The 19818-nt window shown below is 39.9% G+C and overlaps 1 protein-coding gene across 2 annotated transcripts in view; it reads right to left on the bottom strand.

The window, feature by feature from the left end:
• The window catches only part of USP25 (ubiquitin specific peptidase 25), a 181650-nt gene extending 167948 nt beyond the window's left edge, over positions 1–13702 (bottom strand). For both annotated transcript variants that reach the window (XM_081087424.1, XM_081087423.1), the window contains exon 1: positions 13242–13702. In XM_081087424.1, coding sequence (XP_080943550.1) covers positions 13242–13286 — 45 coding nt within the window. In that variant the 5' untranslated portion in view covers positions 13287–13702. The remainder of the gene's footprint in view (positions 1–13241) is intronic.
• Between the last annotated feature and the right edge of the window lie 6116 nt (positions 13703–19818).

Below are 19818 nucleotides of genomic sequence, written 5' to 3'. Positions count from 1 at the left end.
AGTAAATAAACTCCTACAACTCAATAGCAAGATATAGACTATAGAAAAAAAAAAAATGGCCAGTAAGGAAAGATGGAGGCAGCAGGTTGCCAGTACCTCCCCACCACACCCCCTGCCTGCCTACCATCCCTCCCACAACCCTCCCCTCTCACTCCCATAGACAGCCTTGAGACCCTAAGACAGAAGGAAGAGGAGAAACAGAGGAACTGGCAGTCAACCCCTCCCTTTTGCACATTAAACCAGAGATTCCACCTGCTCTCCAGGCAGTGCCAGGGTGTAAAAGGTACCTGATACCACCGCATAGCCAAGAATGCATAGAAGGGATCTGCTTCCATCTGAAAACTGCAGACCCCGAGGCTAGAGTTTGCCTGAGCCAATCCCAAGATGGCCAAGAGTAAGCTAATGGCAACACCAAATAATACGAATGTTCACAGGGTCCTAAGACCGTACCTCCTCATATAGAACGCTATGCACTGAGGTGGCTGCTTTGATCCCCATTTCCAGAGGCCTGGGCCCCCTACCCAGGGAACACCACAGAAACCACACAACTGATCCTAGCCATCTCATATGCTGCCTTCATCTATCCAGCCACAGTCACACATGCTCAGATGCACTGGTGCCTTCCCTCTGAGGTCACCAGCAAGAAAGGAAATATTGTCAGTTCTGTTAGTTCTACATGGCTTGGTTTGTTTGTTTTTTGTTTGGTTGGGTTTTTTTTTTTTTAATATATTTTTATTGATTTCAGAGAGGAGAGAGAGAGATAGAAACATCAATGATGAGAGAGAATCATTGGACTGCCTCCTGTACACACACACCCCCACTGGGAATGGAGCCCACAACCCCGGCATGTGCCCTTGACCAGAATCGAATCTGGGACCCTTCAGTACACAGGCCAACATTCTATCCACTTAGCCAAACCAGCTAGGGCAGTTCTACAGTCTTATCACTGACTTGAAGTCCTGGCCCCACCGGAAAAGAAGCCTGGAAATCAGTTCTGAGAATTTGTATGGTGAAACCTAAAGAGGTACAAAAGAGTGTCCACTACCCCAGGAGGCCTGTGCAAAGAGCTGCTTCTTCCCTCCCCAAACTGGGAATTTTAAACCTGAGGCATGGGACTGCTGCTTGCTCCTTTGATCCTCTTCCTCAACCTTTCCCTGCCCCCAAACCTTTCTCTAAGGTCCTATGGGAAGACTTAAGATCTCACTCCTTCAGCTCTGCAGCTAACCAGACCTCACTCCACCAACTTCCAGGCTGAACAACACCAACAAAATCCCAGCAAATATTAAATATTTTCTGTTCCAGTTCAAAACAGGCTGCACTTCTTTCTTGTTCTCACATAGACTAAAAACTGTGAGAGAAAAAAAAGAAAAAATGTCTTTCTCTGCCCTATTTTCTACCTACCAGCCACTCAACTCCACAGTTCATCCCACCCGCCATCAGTCCTCGAAGCTCTTTTAAAACCAACTACAATGTAAAAGTATTTTGTACCCTATGAACAAAATATACATCATAAAGATTTCTACTGTGTGTGCAACTGATTACCAAAGAAATTAAATTAATGTTAGTTTGAGGCATGAAATCAGAAAAGGGCTTTTATTCTTCAGCAGTGACCCTTTTCATCATGTTAGTTTTTTAAAAAATGATGGAAACATTATGCAGTTTCATTTTGCTTTATGAGCATATTCATACTTGCTGCTATAATGTTTTACCTCTAACAACATCTTTAGCTATTTAGCCATTTTCATACTTGAAAGAATAAATATAGTTATTGCTGATCCTGTGAGAATATAAATGGATAATATATGAGAAGCACCAGTATTTTAAAATCATCCAAAAAATGGCTAATGAGCACATAAAAATGTTCAAAACTGTGTCACCAAGAAAATACAAACTAATACAACAATGAGGTAACATAACATACTCATAAAAATGGCTAAAACATAAAATGTGTCTATGCTAAGTGTTGCTGAAAATGGAGACAACTAGAATTCTCATACATTGCTGATGGGAATGTACAATGGTGGTACAACCACTTTGAATAACCATTTAACAGTATTTTATAACAAACACACCTAAGTATTTGCCCAAGAGAAATGCAAATACCACTACTCAAAGACCTGTTTACAATGTACATTGTAGCAACATTATTCATAAGAGCCACAAATTAGGAACAACTCAAAGTCCGCCAACAGGTACGTGTTCACACATATTTTGAAATTTAGTCTAAAATATTACTCAGCAATAAATAAAAACAAACTACTAATACATGCAACATGGCTGAGTATCCAAAACATTTTACTGAGCCAAACTATCAAATACAACAGCAACAAAAATTTATGATTTCACCTATGTGAAGACCTAAAACAGCCACAACTGATCTATAGCAATACAAATCAGATCAATGGTTACCTGGAATAGGGATAGTGGGAATACTAAATCAGAAGGGTGACACAAGGGAATCTTCTAGAATGACAGAACTGTCTAAATGCCAGAATTCATCTAATTAAACATGTTTAAATGGGTGGTTTCATTTTATTTTTTGTAAATTATATCACAGGATCACAGGAACATTAACTTCAAAAAGTCAAGATAGCAGCTAGTGGTATATCGAAGTGAGGGACTGTGTGGGTGAGGCACAAAGGAAATTTTGATAATAAGATACTCGATTTTATGTCCAGGTAATACAAATGGTATTATCTTTATTATATTCCTTTAAAGGAGACATAAGGTTTCATATGCTATTTCACACACATTTTTAAAAATTTTCAGAAATGATTTGTACACACACACACACCAAAAGACCTAGCATGACAGAGAAGTGGCTGACAAACAGGCTACCTGCCCCCCACCCCCAGCATACCTGGAGTGAAAACTTTCACAAAGAGTCACTTGGGCACAAAAGAAAAAATATATGCAAGCATGAAAATTTAAAATAACAAAATAATCTTTAGTTCTTTAGAAACAGAACCCTTTTTATAACATACTAGCGGCCCGATGCACCAAATTCATGCAAGAGTAGGCCTTCCTTCCCCTGGTTGCCGGCACCAACTTCCCTCTGGCACCCAGGATCCAGGCTTCCCTCTGGCCCCGGCTTCGTCCAGAAGGACATCCAGAATGACATTTGGTCTAATTAGCATATTATCCTTTCATTATTATAAAAGCTGTTTATATAGCTAACACATTTAAATGCTTTAGAAGGGCATTAAGTACCAAAGTAGAGAACTGTCCTGTAAAATCAGCAATAAAACATTATCCACTGACATCACTTCTAATCAATCTTTATTAGTGGTCTTACCTAGTACAAGAAAAAGTGTAGTTACAGACATAAAAATTGAAAGTAAATTAATAAAACCATCATGACTTGCCCTAACCAGTTTGGCTCAGTGGATAGAGCGTCGGCCTGCAGACTGAAGGGCCCCAGGTTCGAATCCAGTCAAGGGCATGTACCTTGGTTGTGTGCATATCCCCAGTAGGGGGTGTGCAGGAGGCAGCTGATCGATGTTTCTCTCTCATTGATGTTTCTAACTCTCTATCCCTCTTCCTTCCTCTCTGTAAAAAATCAATAAAATATATTTTTTAAAAACCATCATGACTTATGCATATAATCTTTTACAGACAAAAATTCAAAATTATTGCTAAAAAAGTATTAAACTAGAAAAGCTTAGCAAGGTGGCAGGATATAAGGTTAATGTACAAGTCAGTTGCATTTGTACACACCAGTAATTACAAATATGTGTGTGTGTGTGTGTGTGTGTGTGTGTGTGTGTGTGTGTATAAAATCAGTTTCTTTGGATTTGGAACTATCAACAGTTCTGTCTCTACTACCTGACCTCCTCCCACCCCAACTGCTAGACCTGGAAGGGTCTGGGCTCTGGCTGGGCCTTGGCTCTGGCTGCCCCACGCCCCCACCCTCTGCGGTGCCTTTTTCTTTCTCTACTTCCTGAACTGTGCCTTCCATGACTTGTGTTGTGTGTCTGTGAGATTTCTTACCCCTGTGACTACTTCTCCTTTTCCTCTCAGCTTCTCCATTCCTTCTGCAGAAACGGGCCAGACTGGGGCTTCCACTCCTGGGGCCTGTCACAGTCCCCTCCTCTTTAGTTCTTTTTCTTTTCTTTTTTAAATTCTTTATTGTTGAAAGTATTACATAAGTCTCCTTTTTCCCCCCATTGACCTCTCCCTGGTCGCTCCTACCTCCCAGCACGTGCCCTCAACCCCTACAGTCTGTGTCCATTGGTTATGCTTATATGCATGCATACAAGTTCTTTGGTTGATCTCTTACCTCCCTCCTCCTCCCACCCTCCCCTGCCTTCCCTCTGACTTTGACAGTCTGTTCGTTGTTTCTATGTCTCTAGTTCTATTTTTTTCATCAGTTTACGTTGTTCATTATATTTCACAAATGAGTGAGATCATGTGATACTTATCCTCTCTGAGTTCTTACCAAAGGGAGAACCAAACCCACCGGGAGACAAGTCCCTATTAGCTTCCCAAAACTCACTGTTGGGATTTCTGAACACGTGAAGAAAGCTGCAGTGTTCTCCTCTTGGGCATTGCTGTATTTCACATAAACCACAAATTGCCCTTTCCACGGGGTCACGGGACAGAACCTGCACTGAAGCTACCGTCCTGCAAACCAAGGTCCTTTAAACAGAGAAAGGGTCACTCTGCTTTCTTCTTCCCATCGGTACTGCACACACACGCTGCCCCTCAGATGCAGTTCCATGCTGCAGTTGACCGGACCTGGGGGGAGGAGGAGAGACACATCCTCGAAGAAGTCCAGGCCCCGTGGGTGCCCTCTTCCTGCTGCCCTCCTGGCCACACACCAAACACTGTAAACATGCTTCTGATAAGAAGGGTGGGGCTCGGTGTTGAAACTGTTTCTCAGTGAACACCTCTACCTCCAAAACGGCAAGCTCCCGTTTGTTTGTTTGTTTGTTTGTAGAATGGACAGTTAGCTAGATCTTTCTTCATTATTCATCAGTCCTGTGTGGTTCTGAGTTTTGCCACGTGGCACTATTTCCCAGCTCATTTTCAGCCACCCCAGCACCTTCTCACAGCCTCCACTTTCCCTCTCCTCCTGCAGCTTCTGCTCCTCTTTCTCTTTTCTCTGCTGCTTGGCTCTCTTCAACTTTCTCTCCTGTTCTTGTTTTTTAGGTGCCTCTTCCTCCTCCTCCTCTATTCTGAATTCTTTTTGTGCCTTCTGCTCCCACAGCAACCACTCATGTGTTTTTTTTTGTTGTTGTTGTTGTTTTTGCCTCTCTCCAACAGCTTCTCTTCTTGTTGTTCAATAAGAGATTCCTCCTTTTCCTCCCCCTTCTTCTGTCAGAGTCCAGAGTTTCTCCAACTACCGAGTTCCTGCCCACATTTCTTTAGGTTCTCCTTCCTCAGGGCCACCCTGTACTTTTTGCAGCTCATGTCCAGAAGCATCGCCACCAAGTTGCCAGCACCAGCGCCAATAACAAATGTTTTAAAGCATCACATATAATTGTCACCAGAAATTATCAACTACCTAGAACAAATAATGTGTAAGAATTCTACAGTTAAAATTATAAACTGAATAAGAGATACTGAAGACCTAAATAAAAAGGTATATCGTGTTCATAGAGAGACTCAATATCATAAAGATGTCACTAATGCCAAATTGGCCTATGAATTCAAGGAAATTAATAAAAAAGAAAACATCAAACAAGGGTTTCTCAGAGAACTTATAAGGAAGAATAAAGCAACATGACATCTTGGAAGAAGAAAAGCAAGCTTACTTAACTAGTACAGAAACTATAATGAAGCTACCACAGTGAAGACAGGACAGTATTCACAAAATGAATGATGGAACAAAACAACAGGGGAAAAAGAGCATTTCACATAAAGTCTTATATATGACAGAGATGGCATGCCAGTTCAATGGGAGAGAGCATTTAACTTTTCAATAAGGTAAGATGAACAACAAAAACATCATATATACTAAACATTAAATTGGGTCCCTACCTCATACTAGATATGAAAATTAAATGCAAATAAAATAAGGTCAAAATGTTGCAAACGTAACTTCAAAAACTCTTAATAGAAAACATGTTATGGGCAGTTAGAGTCTAACTGTTAGACATGAGCATAGCAAGGACAACGGGCCAGTGTACAGAAACTCACCAGGGCAGAAAGTCCTGGATGCCTAACACGGGGCAAAACTGGGAAACAAGAACCTCACGCCAAGGTAACCTACCCTCCCCTAGCATATCACTGGTCATGCGGTTTGGACTCTGGATCTTTCATATCGCTGGTCATGAGGTTTAGACCCCTTTACCTTTTCCTCCCTAAAGATAACATCTAGGCCTCAGTTGTATTTCAGCTCCAGGCCCAAAATAGCAGCAAAACCAGACAAGTGACTCCATGGCTGCCTCAGGACCAGCTGCATTGAATAATGACCCTGTGAAAGAACATGCCTGGAAAGCCTATGAATATTCTATTAAGACCCTCCCCTGAAAGCTCCCCTAAGAGTTCCACCTGCAAAAGAGAAATAAATACACTCAGGATGCAGGACCTAACGTGCGTGCTACCCAGTGCCATTTCCTTCCCCCTTCTCCCCTCGAAGGGACCCCATGAGACTTGCAACCAGGGGAGCAATGGGCAGTGACAGCTAGTCCCAGACTAACCTCCTGAACCTGTCTCCAAGGTCGCCTTTTCTCTGACTTCTCAGGGAGCTAATTCAGCCCAGCCTAGGCTCTCCTGTTGCTTCTTCTATGCACCGTCCTTGTTTTGCTGTCCTAAGTTGTTTTTGCTGCCATAATCAACCTAATACCCCTTGGCTCGGTGCTGTGTAGCCCTTCCCTTTGGATATCCCATCTCCTTTTCTTTAAATCAATTCAATTTTTCTTATTCACCATCTGAGATTGCTATTTAGCCTGCCCATGCACCACCGACTTTAACCTTTCAAGATGGATGAATATCTTTTAGATATCGAGGTGAGAAAAAAGTTCCTAAATTTAAAACAACTAAAATAAAAAACATATACCTTCAGCAATTCAGAGAGATGGAATGAAAAGGAAATTAAAGGGAGAATGAAAACAGGACTCAAGATGATTACAATCTCTTATGAAAACAAGAGGGGTGGGATAAAGGGGCTTACATATAGGTTACTTTCAAAGCTCTAGCTTTTGTTTTAAGTATGGATTTATATGGGCTTATTATTGACAATAATTTCATAAATAAATGAAATATTTTCATGTACAGCTGATCATGAACCAATGTTTGTGATTAATTCAATTCTATGCACTTCAGAACAAACTTAAATGCACATTTACACAAACCCTCCAAAAATATCTGACCACCTAAGGAGGTGATAAATAGAAAACTGGCATTATAAAAATAATAATCTGGACAACCAAGCTAAGACGTTATCTCAGCATATAGGACAAAAAGAGAGAAAGAAATTATAAAATAAAATTTGAAGCAAGAGAGATAAATGATATCTAACATGCAAATAATGTAGTTACAGATGGGGAAAACAAGAAACAGAGTAGGAGCAATAATTTTAAAATACATTTTTCCTGCAAATAACACTATAATTTTCAGATCAAAAATCCTAGGCAGGACTGTTAAAAAGACACACACACACACACGAAACTTAAAAGGTAACATCAAATAGTATTATACTATACAGAAAAAAAATTAGTTAAAAGTAAAAGTAAATACCTAATCTTAAAAAAAAACTAATTAACTACTAACATGTAATACAGGTATTTTTTCACGTAAGGTATACCTTAAGAAATGTAAAAGGGTATCACTTAGAATTATAATTCTACATTATCCCAATAAAATCAGGAATGTTATAAATAAAAAATATGCTAAAAAGTCTTATCTTATTGATGGTAGAGGAAAGGAAGAAAAACCAATTATTGATTTTTGACATTCAGAAAAATACGTGCTTAGTTGGTTTAAAATTAAAAGAGATAAAGATTTTCAGATCATTATAGGATATACAGGCAAGAGTAGGAAAGGTGATACAATGAAGCTTGATCAATACACCAAAACTGAATCGGAAAAATATGGCTAATATATGGAAACTCAAATGACAATGAAATATTAAATATATTAGTTATCACCATATATGTAAATGATAAACTTTTAGTAATGACCAGCAAGTACAAACAAATTTGGATTAGATCCATTAAAAATACATAGAGAATTTGATGAAATTACATTAAAAGACATCAAAATCTCCCGGATTTAAGAAATAAAGGGAAAAAAAAGTAAATATTCAAATCACACTAGAAGTGTTCGTTAATATATATATACAACTCTTTAACTTTCAAAGAATACACATCCTTTTCATATGCTCAGTAAAACCTCACATATACTTAGAGGAACATCTTAATAAATTTCTAAAACCATTACTAATCATGTTTTTTTAAACAATGCATCAAAACTAAAAATCAGTAATTTTTAAAATGCAACATCTTGGAAAGTAAACAAAAAGCAATCTTTTAAGTAATGAAAAAAATAAGTAAGGTCAACACCAAACCTAAATCAGATGAAAATCCACAGCCCAAAATGCTTTTTGTTATTAAACATGATTACAAATTCACTAAATGTGAATTCAAGTATAAAATCTACAATAACCACCTGAATGAGTAGGAAGGTGAAATTATTAAAGACAAAAGAAAGGGATCTATCTACATATACATAGATTTAAGAGAAAAGATCAGACTAATATATATGGAAACCTAAATGAAATATAATCTGAATATATAAAACAGTCTTAAACTTGAATTGGAAGAAGTAGAAAATCTAAAAGACAATAAAAATTTGGAAAGCTTATCTAAAACTTTCTGTAACAAAATGGTCATCGTGATATTGTTATATTCATCAAAACTCATTTAATACCACCAATTTTGAAGGATTTAACCTAATCCTAAAATAAACAATTCCAAAAGCACAGAAAAAAAACAAGAAGCTTTCTTAATGATTTTATGATCTAACCTCCCATTAGGAGCCCATATGTACAAAAGCAAACTGTGTAACCAAGCTCATGTAAGAATACATATACCAAATTCTAGATTAAAATTTAGTACAACAAATTTGGAGGTATCATGACTAAAGGAGATTTTATCAGAAAGCATAATGGCTAAGAGCAGGAGCTATTGAGTCTGCTGACCCTGAGTTTAAATACACAATCACAATGAAATTTTGCTCTAGTTCTTAATTTCTCTAATACTGTTGCCTCAATCACAACATGAAGGGAAGTAAAGGGAAAAAAAATAGTGCTCATCTAATAAGGTGGTTGGGAAGATTAAATATTACAAAACAAAGTTTAAAAAATTCTTAGCATAATTCCTTAGGTATATAGTACATAATACATCTCTGTTATTTATTCCAACATTCTTGACATATAAAATCAGTTGTTGAAGAAGAAAAAAAAGAAACTTGATAGAATCAACATCCTAAATCTGATTGCAATACATTTTAAAAACTTCGAACTGTAATTTCCATATCATCATAAAATACATAATAGAAACTAACATTAATCCTAGTAGCATTCTGTAATCTTAGCTAAAGCGATAAAATAGTAACTGTCAACATAGAATACTGAAGAAAATCAATCAAATATTTATTAGAACTGATGAGAATTCATAAAGGAAGCTGGATACAATGTTAGTATACAAATCAAAATTAGGTGAGAAAGAAAAAGATAAGAAGGGAATAAGCAGCTGGATCCTTACCTCTCTACCCAAACCAAGTCTTACCCTAATAACAAGATAAGCAATTATTTAGTACTAAAGAATATTCATTTTATGTCATGTTTACCAGTACAGTGATTTATATAATGTTAACTGTACCTTGAAATGCTGTTTGCATTTTTGTAACTTTAGATGATACCTAAATGAGAAAATACTACATTATTTTATCTAAGAAATTCACCCTGAATCCAGTTTGTATTCTTTCTTAGATTTTGTTTTAAGTCTTAATTTGGTTAATCTGTGACATCCTTCCCTCCTAACCGCCATAGTAATTAATTGAAAACTGATTGTTGATCCATAAAATTCCTTCTTCCTCCATTCTCTACTATTTATTCTTTAACCCTCCCTATTTGGAATAAATGCATGCTTATATCCACTAAACACTCAGATATAAAAAAGTTGTCTAATCATATTAACTTTGAGGCTTTAAAACATGATTCAGAGGCATTTAATGATTTGCCCAAGGTCTTAGAAAGGTGATTTAGATCCTACCCACATCCTACTGTCTTTTCACTAACTGCCTATATTACAACAGAAAGTCTGGTTCGAACTTTCATTGTTTCTCAATAATGTTAAATCTTGAGGTTCAGTTAGGAAATTAAAATAACTACTGCACTTGCACCCCTTTTAGAAAACACTCACTCTTATTTCACCATCAAATATTTACTCAAACCTACTACATGCAAGGAACTGTTATAAACCCCACAGTGAAACCAACAGCCAATATGCCTGCCCTTATGAACCTTACATTTTATTCAACTCAGATGGATACATTTAACGTAAATAATATTCAGCTCGCTTCACAACTTGATTTGGTTTCTAGGAAGAAGTCTTCTATTGCTGCCCTAAAGAATCCTCACTTGGACCTAAATCTATGTATCAAATTTTTGAGATCTAAGGATCCTACACTTAGAAAAATATCAAGTATAAAGGCTCAAGATACATGTTCAAGACCAAATGACAGAATGTAACTGTATCTAATCTGCCTCCAACTCCACTTCACCTGTATCATCTACAACTCAGAAAAGTAGCTCTCCGTAGTTGTATCCTATTTCCTAAATATCTGTCATGGACAAACTTCAGCATCAAGCAACACATCAGAGGAAAAGTCAGCTCCTTAAGTTATATTATACAGTGATAAGCTACTCTGTAGGTAAACAAAGAGCTATGAAAGTTTTGTGTTGTGCTGCTTTAAAAAAATTTTTTAAAAGATTATCACCAATTATTCTCTGGATGAAAAAAAAAAGAATACTGAAAATATTGGGAACTGTTCTAATCACCAGAGTACAGCTATTTTACATAAAACTAATGTTACACGAGTGCATACACACACAATTTTTTTGAGAGCAGAAAACTGACTAAAATTTTGGTTGTGCAACGTGCACTAAACCACTCTCATTTTAATGATCATTCATAAAATTTCAAAGAGAAAACAAAAAGTTTCACTTTTGTTTCTTCTAAAGTATGAAGTTCACTTCCTAGTTACTAGCTTGAAGCCCACTTCCTAGTTACTAGTTTAATGATTTAAATCTATCAACTTATTTGAGGTAGGTGGGGTAAAGTATTCATACCCATATATTTTTAAAATAGCTCTAATATGTAATAGTATGGTAATAACGAAATTAAACGTTGTTTTTTAAACAACATAAATACTATGGTGAAAGTATAAAATTATATTGCTTTTAAAAAATTCCCCCAAATCAATGAAATAATCTGACATACACTAAAAATAGCATCATAATTGTAATACTTTAAATTAACTACTACTTTCTTTATGTAAGGAGGGGGTTCATTAAACTAGGAAATTGAACTTGATGGCCAAGATCACTTTCAGTGTTTTGATTCTCAATCCTACAACTTTATGTATAAACCTCTGATCCAGACAGATCTGTATTATCTGATTCTATGTTAAAGTACTTAGGTGAAATCAATTTAACAAACTTTTTGCCATTGTTCAAATTTAAGAGATGTAAAAAATATTAGCTACATTTCCCACTTTGAAATAGGCTCTAATATTCAACATTGAAAAGAATTAACAAAGATGATACCAAACTTATTAAATGTTACTTCATATACATGACCTCGAAATCCTGTTGAAAGTATTAGCACTTTATCACATAAATATCAAAAACTAAAGTTTAAGATATTCAAAATAGAACCAAGGGGGAGATTAGAAGATAAACTGTTCTAAACTCGTATTATTAAATCTAGAATTATTTCACTGTAAATAAACAGCAGGGTGCAGTAACCTTCTACATTTACCAGTAACAGTCAACTATAACACACAAGAGTTACAAGGGAACTTTCCCAAAGGGCCTAAAATAACAATGCACTATCCTTGCTTTCCAAAATTCTTGAGCATCTTCAGTTACCACAAGGACTATCATAAAAATCTAAAAATAATCTCAAAGCAAAAATTTAGCATACTGTGAATATATAAATAGACCATTTTAGGACAGCAGGCCTCATTCTATAACCAAGCACAGGTAGGATAACTATGCCAAAACTACGACAGGGTGGGGCATTCATTACTCTCCCAGATAAACCACACACATCTTTGGCAGCTGCTCACAGTAAAGCAAAGTTATCCCCATAATTCCAACAGACTAAAGCAATGCTTTTCTTTTACCCAAAATGCTTCTCACACAAATGACCCCCCCCCTAAAAATAATAAAATAAAATAATGCATAGCCATCTACTCTTCATGATATAGTTCGAGCATGATAGTGCACTTGAGGTTCTGAAAGCAAAATCTAGAATAAAAAGAGCGTCTCTCACTACTGACTATAAAAGAGCTGGCGCTTCACAAACATAGATTTATTTTTTTTATTTTCCTTAGATGACCATTTGAATGTGTGACTGAGGCCAGAGTAAAGGGTGAACCATGGAACAAGGTCAAACTTAGGGGACAAAAGATTCCTGAAATAAACATGGCCAGAAAGGTTTCCTTTCGTAAAGGACAGTTCCTCAGAAAAGGGGACAAAAGAAGAAAAAAGAAAACGAAAAAAGAAAGAAACTGGAAGAGGAAAGGGCAACAACCAAACCCTCGACTTGTACAGAGAGTCCACCTGGTAAACGCACCTGCCCCGCAGGGCAGGCAGGGCAGTCCTGGCGGAGACCCTTTCGCACAGCAGCAGGCCTGGAATGTTCCTACCTCCGAAACGCCCGCTGTGCTCGGCAGGAATGACGGCTGATGGTTTTTTTAAAGGAGGATAAGCTTAATCAAGAAGCCACACAGTGGAGTGTAGGAATGCGAGGGTCGCTCTCAATAAATACCCCGCACCGTGTTACAGGAAAACAATCGGCAAGAAGGAAGTGGACTGCGACCCGCCAACTACACCCCAGCAGCCGGCACCGGGCGCGACGCCCCGAGAGGCCACGGGCAGGGGCAGTGGGTGGCGGAGGGGGAGCCCGGGGCAGCGAGGCCAAGCGGTGGCGAGGGAGGGGGGCGGCGGGGGCAGGGCGGGGGCCGGGGGCGGGCAGCACGTCGGAAGGAGGCGCGGGATCGCTCACCTTCTGCGCTGCGCTCTGCTGCAGCACGTTCTGCTCCACGGTCATGGCCCCCGCGGCGCCGGCGGCGACCCGGGCGGCGGCGTCCGGCTCCTCGCACCTCCGCCGGCCCCGGCTGCCACGCTCCGCCGAGCTCCAGGGAAGGGCGCGGACGGCCGGGGACTGCGCCCCCGCCAGCCAGGCGCGAAGGCGATGGCGGCTGGGGTGCGCGGGCACCGCGGGCTGGCGGCGAAGCGCGGACTGCGAGGGCCACGGAGGCGTCTTCACGGCGGGCCGGCCAGCGCGGCCCGGGCCATGAGCGGCGGGCGCGGGCGGGAGGGCGCAGCGAGCCGGGCCGCGTCACGCGCGCGCTCCTTCGCTGGCGCTCTCGGGCCACCGCGGGGAAGGCAGAGGGACCGGAGGGAGCGGCCGGCCGGAATGGCGCTGTCCTCCGCCCGCTCGCGTCCTCCTCCCCTCCCCGCCCCCAACTACCGGCACCGCCCCTGCCCGGCGGCTCCGCCCCCACCGAGCCCCGCCCGCCCGCCCGCCGCCTAACCCTACATTGTGACCCGCGGGGCGGCGGGGCGAGGCGGGGCCGCCCGGAGTCCCGCCCCCGGGCCCCCGCTCCTGCCGCCCGGCGCGGCCCCGCGCTCCAGGAAGGGAGGGCGCACCCCTCTGGCCGGGGCTGGGAGCCTGCTCTGCCGCAGGTTGCGCGACGCCGCGCTCGGCTGCGCGAAATTCCAAGCCGAGGCTGGAGGGCTGCGTTCCTGTGGGGCCCAGGACTTTCGGATCGCCTGTTCTCAGAACTCCTACAAGACAAAACATTTCCCTCTAGGCCCCGTAATACTGTCCCAAAACCATTTTGAGTCCCGAACCCCTTCTCTTTTCTAAGTCTCCGTCCTCTGCCTTCGCCTTCTAGGAATTTCCCAAGCAAACAACTTGCCCGAAGGGAAAAGTCAAGAATGAATTAACTGAACGGTGGACAGAAGACCTTGTGCTAGAATGTCCTTTTTTTCTTTACTAATCATTACATAAATTAATATTGACATTCTCCGTCTACTTCATTCATTCAAACATGTGCCGGTCACTGCTAAGCTCTGGAGAAATACGGTTTATTTCCCGGAGATTTTATATAAATGAATTATGGTTTATACAACAGACAACATTACAAAAGCATCACTGTCTAAAATGCTACATTGTTCTAATCCCAATTGCCAAGCTATCAATTAACCACTCTGCATGGAGGGTGTCCCAAAAAAAATCTACACACATTTTTTTCTGATAGTTCAACTGATGTTTCTTTCTTTTCAGTTTTAACCTTTTGGAAGTAATAATTATTCAAAGTGTATATGTATTTTGGGAGGATACCCTGTATATGATTTTAAGGAAAACCTAACATGGAGAAAGCAATCTCTATCCTTAAATATATCTTTTGTTTTAGGAGCTAACCTGGGAGGGGTGGAATAATTAGTGCATATTATCACAAATTCACACATATGCAAATCCAGGTATAATTTTTAATCTGTTGAGAAAAAAAGCAAACTTGATAAATGATCATTGAAATATTATTTGGTTTTATTTAATAATCATATGTCAAGTAACACTTAGGGCTTTGTAACAAATCTGTGCATGTTACAACCATTTTTGCACCTTAGATTATCTTCAGCCACCTTTTGAGATCTTTTCTTTGATTCTTCATATTTTTAATCATTTGATTTTGACAAATTACAAATTTTATTTTATTGATATTTTATGTCTTTACCAGAAGAATTTCAAAATATGTGAGATGGTTGGAAACCCAGTATTTTAGGAATAATGCAACAGTTCTGATAGAATGCACAGAGAGTGACTCGTCCAGGAAAGCATACTAGAATCCATTTTTCCTCATTTATAGAGCACAGTTCTTTTCAACATATCAACTTCATGTTTCTCTGCATTCTAGATTTAAAAAGAAAATCTATCAAGTTCATAATATTTGAGTTTAAGAAAGTTAAATCTAGCACTGGCTGGTTATGCTCGATGGTTAGAGCATCGGCCCGCAAGGAAGGGCCACAAGTTTGATTCCTAGTCAAGGTAGGTGCGTGGGTTGCAGGCTCCATCCAGGGCACAAGTGGGAGGCAACCTATCCATCTCTCTCTCTCTCTTTCCTCCTTCCTCCTTTCCATTCTCTCTAAAAATCAATGGAAAAAATAACCTCTGGTGAAGATTACCCTGCCGGAGACCAATTTCAGCATGTCATAATTTCAAGAGTTTCATCAAAAGGTTGATGAGACTTGGGGACTCAACAGAGTTGAGTCACACATGTAGTCACCTGTTGGGAATGGCTGAAGGCATTTCCCCACACCTGAATAGGAAACTGATTGTGGCTGCCAGACAGCTAAAAGGCATCTTAATTTACATGTTATTGCCTCCTACTGGCCAAACACCTGAACAGCCGTAGGCTAAGTCCCCCATTCTGACAATGCTTGTGTATACCCTTCCAAGTGTATATCTCTGCCTCACCTCAGGACAAATTGTGTTAATAAAAAGCATGGGGTCCTGGGGACAAAGAGAACCTAAGACCTTAGACTTAAGATCTTGGATCTTAGCTCCTTTAGCTAAGCTCCTCTGATCCCCAAATGCCTTTCAAAATTATATCTCATTTCTGGACTCTTTGTTAGTCTCTGGATTCCTATTTAACATCTATGCACAGCCTTCTCCCGATTCCTGAACCCTTCTTGATGCTGGGACAAGAACCCCAGCATTACCCCTCCCCCAAAAGAGGAAGAATAAAGTTAAATCAAACATAAAAATCTAGTACTGTGGTTTAAAAAAAAACATTGCCAGATACTAAAGATTAGTTTCAAGAATTTGCCAATGTGTTCCTCTGTGTACAATTTTTTAGTTCCACCAAAAAATTATCTTTTGGTGCTTACTAAATAATTATCAAATAAAGGTCTTTAAGGGTCTTTATAAGGTAGTTATACTTTTCCACTTTGGTCATTCATTCCTAGCTTACATCTGATGTTTTCCTACTTAATTTTTTTAACCATAATTGTTATTTTGGCGAACTTTGAGAAGACAATTTCAAGTTTCCTTATAGGTATTCTCTTTTAAAAAGAATACAACTGCCAAAGCCGGTTTGGCTCAGCGGATAGACTGTCGGCCTGCGGCCTGAAAGGTCCCAGGTTCGATTCTGGTCCAGGGCATGTACCTGGGTTGCAGGCACTTCCTCAGTAGGGGATGTGCAGGAGGCAGCTGATTGATGTTTCTAACTGTCTATCTCTCTCCCTTCCTCTCTGTAAAATATCAATAAAATATATTTTTTAAAAAAAAGAATACAACTAAAATGAATAGAAAAAGGAAATTTGAGAATTTAAGAAATTTATACATAAAACCCATTGTCAGGTATTCTAATTCATTTAAAAATTTTGTCACAATGTCAGTTTTGCTATTCATGAATCAGCATTTATATGATAGTTGTTGGAATAATATAGCCTAGGAATACTATTTAATAATTCCTAAACTACTGCTTTCCTCTGAATTGTTGATATTCAGAAAAACACATAAAGTGATAGATTTCAAATAAAATTTTAAATTTAGTTTTTAGTACCAAGGCTATTTTTTTATTTGGGGTCAAAATTATGTTTCTTATAATATTCAGTATTATGTCTTGTATATTTTAACTATTCATTTCCCTTGGTTTGAAAATCCATTTCTGGACCAAGAATCTAATACGTTGCTAAAGCACATTTGTAAGATATGAATAAGAGAGAAAGATTCAATTCATAGGATAGATTTGAACAATTTCTGCAACAAAAGGGTGGTTCTTCTACTTTAAGAAGGATAAGAATTACAGCATTTTTCTTCCTTAGATGTATTGACATCCTGGAATAATTTTTTCCCACCAATAAGGAAACCATAAGGAATTATTCAAAGAGGAACTCTCTATGATATCACAATGGCACTATTTAGTGATAGGTGTTCATAGATTAGAACTTGTAAGAGTACTATTTGCCTGATACATGCAAAATAAAATGCTTATTATATTCAATGGGAAGCCATGAAGGAGAGAAAACAAGTTTATTTATGCTTTTGCATTGCATGTCTTATTCCAAATGGACAGCTTTGTGGTTCTGGCAGCCATATCTACATATACTAGTATATATATGAAACCCTAAATTGCAAATAGACCGAATGGCAGAACAAGCAAACAACAGGTTGCTATGACGTGCACTGACCACCAGGGGCGTGTGTGGAACATGGCGGGCGTTGGCTGTGGTGGGATGGTGGAGCAGGTGAGCGGGAGCACCAGACCAAGGCGGGACACTGGTTACTGTCATTGGGCAAGTCTCTGGTAGTTACTGAAAATTCTTTGCTCCTGCGTGCCATGGTCCCACCAGGCACTCACACCTGTTGCCAGCACCAGTCCTGCTCGCACCCGCTGCCAGTGCCAGAGCCGCCGCTCGCACCTGCTGCTGGCACCGGGCGCCTGTCCAAATCACTTGGCGCTGTCAGTGGGTGCAAGTGGCAGTTGCCACCCCGGTCACCCCTGAGGGCTTCTCCACCTCTCCCTGCTCCTGAGGGGCGATTGTGGCAGCAGCCACTGCTCACACCCGCTGACTGCACCGGCCCCAACTGCTCCATGCCGTTAGCCGGTGCAAGTGGGGCTGGCCATCAGCCTGTGGAAGTGGCAGGAGCAGGGCTGCTGGGAGACAGGGAACTGACCGGGGCCACAGCGGAAGGGGCAGGCGGGGGCGTGGAGGATGGGCCGAGACCTGCCCCTGTGCCCACTGCAGCCTTGCAGCCCACAGTTCCTTTTAAGATGCACAAATTCATGCACTGGGCCCTTAGTTGTTTTATATTGTTTTATATGACACAGCATACCATAATTAGTATCTCCAGCAGTTAATGGTATACATTGAGAGTCTCCAGGTATCGCTTCTTTGTTGACAGGGACAGCCATAACAAAATGTCACAAACTGGGTGGTTTAAACAACAGAAATTTGTTTCTTCACAGTTCTGGAGGCTGGAAGTCAAAGATCAAGGTGCCAGCAGCGTTGGTTTCTCCTGCAGCCTCTCTCCTCAGCTTGGAGGTGCCACACTATTGCTGCCTCTTCATTTGTGGTAGAGACCCTGTGTGCTCCTTTGTTTTTATAAGGTCACCAGTCATATTGGATTAGATTAGAGCCTCACTCTAACAGCCTCGTTTTAATTTAATCACATCATTAAAGGCTTTATCTTCAAATACAGCTATATTCTGAGATGCTAGGGGTTGGGACTTTAACATGTGAATTTTAGGGGAACATAATTAAGCTCATAACAGTCATATTTAATCTACTTAACCCTACACTTTATACTTTTGTGTCAGCAAATATCCTTTTTCCTACTCCATCTCACAAGCTCTAAGATTGGTAAGGTATGTATTGACACTTTAAAAAACAGTACTTCTGAGTTTTCTGCCAATTTTGATACTTCTAGTTGCAATAGTTTTGGGAGAAAGAGGTTATGTGTATCAAAATAGGAATCTAGTCCAATGTGAACTATTTTTTGCAAAGTCTACTTTATAAGTAATGTCTACTTGGATAGAAAGCTATACTTTATTAACTGAGAGCCAGCACAAAAGTGGAGATTTCTTGCATGAATCACTTGCTTCCCTCGCCCTGAATTTGCGCTAAAGCATACTCTGAAAATGAAAATGGCTTTGAGCCCCAGACCCTTTCTCATTTCTTTCCTTTCTTTCTCTTCTGTAGTGATAGGCATACATTTTCCTAAAATTATTCTATGGCATATATGGACAGAGAAAACTACATAAACTAATGTCACTTCTCAAGACCTCTGTCTCTCGTATTTAGAGCACATCACTGCTACACACATACAAATTCCAAAGAACAGCCCAGGGACTGCTAGTTCTATGATCCTAGCAACTCACTTAAGCCTTTTGCACAATCCTTGCCTATTTTCTATTAGGTACATTCCTTGCACTTTAATTGCTTTGCTCTGAATCACAGAAAAGACTAATCCTGGATATTCCATGCTCTCAGATCAGCTGGCTTTAGAATGGATTTGGCCAATGAGAGACATAGGTGTGGTATCTGCAGTGGGGGTGGGGAAAAGGGGAGGTACAGGAAAGGGAGAAACCAGACTATTTCTCTTTCTTCTCTTTTTCCCCTTTGGGTGGCACCTCCTAGGGCTATATTTCTTTGGGGTTCTACCTGTCACCAGACTGGCATACCTTGGTTCAAGTTTCTGCTCAAAATCTTGCTTCCTTTCATCATCCCTTGAAATTAAGATTTATGAGTTCTTGCTGTTGCTGAATTTACTGTCCTTGTTTGGCTTCTCAGCTCTTTCATTACCTGCATAACCAATTCTTTGCGTTAAGTATCTCTTGATTTAAATATTTTGAGAGTATTCTGTTTTGCTGACATGACCTTTACTGAAAGATGTTCTCTGGGTCTGTTCTGTCATCTTTTAATATGAGCATTGTAATATAGGGTTAGTTTAGTGATTAAATTATTAAGTACATGTAAAGTATTAGGAATACTATAAGATAAAAAGTAAGTACATAATACATATGAGAAGTTCTTGCTATTACTATTAGTAGGCCTTCCTTGTGACCGAT

The sequence above is a fragment of the Myotis nattereri genome (assembly GCF_964212035.1).
Source record: "Myotis nattereri genome assembly, chromosome: 3".
Lineage (NCBI taxonomy): Eukaryota > Metazoa > Chordata > Mammalia > Chiroptera > Vespertilionidae > Myotis > Myotis nattereri.
Note: the sequence above shows the minus strand (reverse complement) of the source record. Positions and strands in the feature narration are given on the sequence as shown.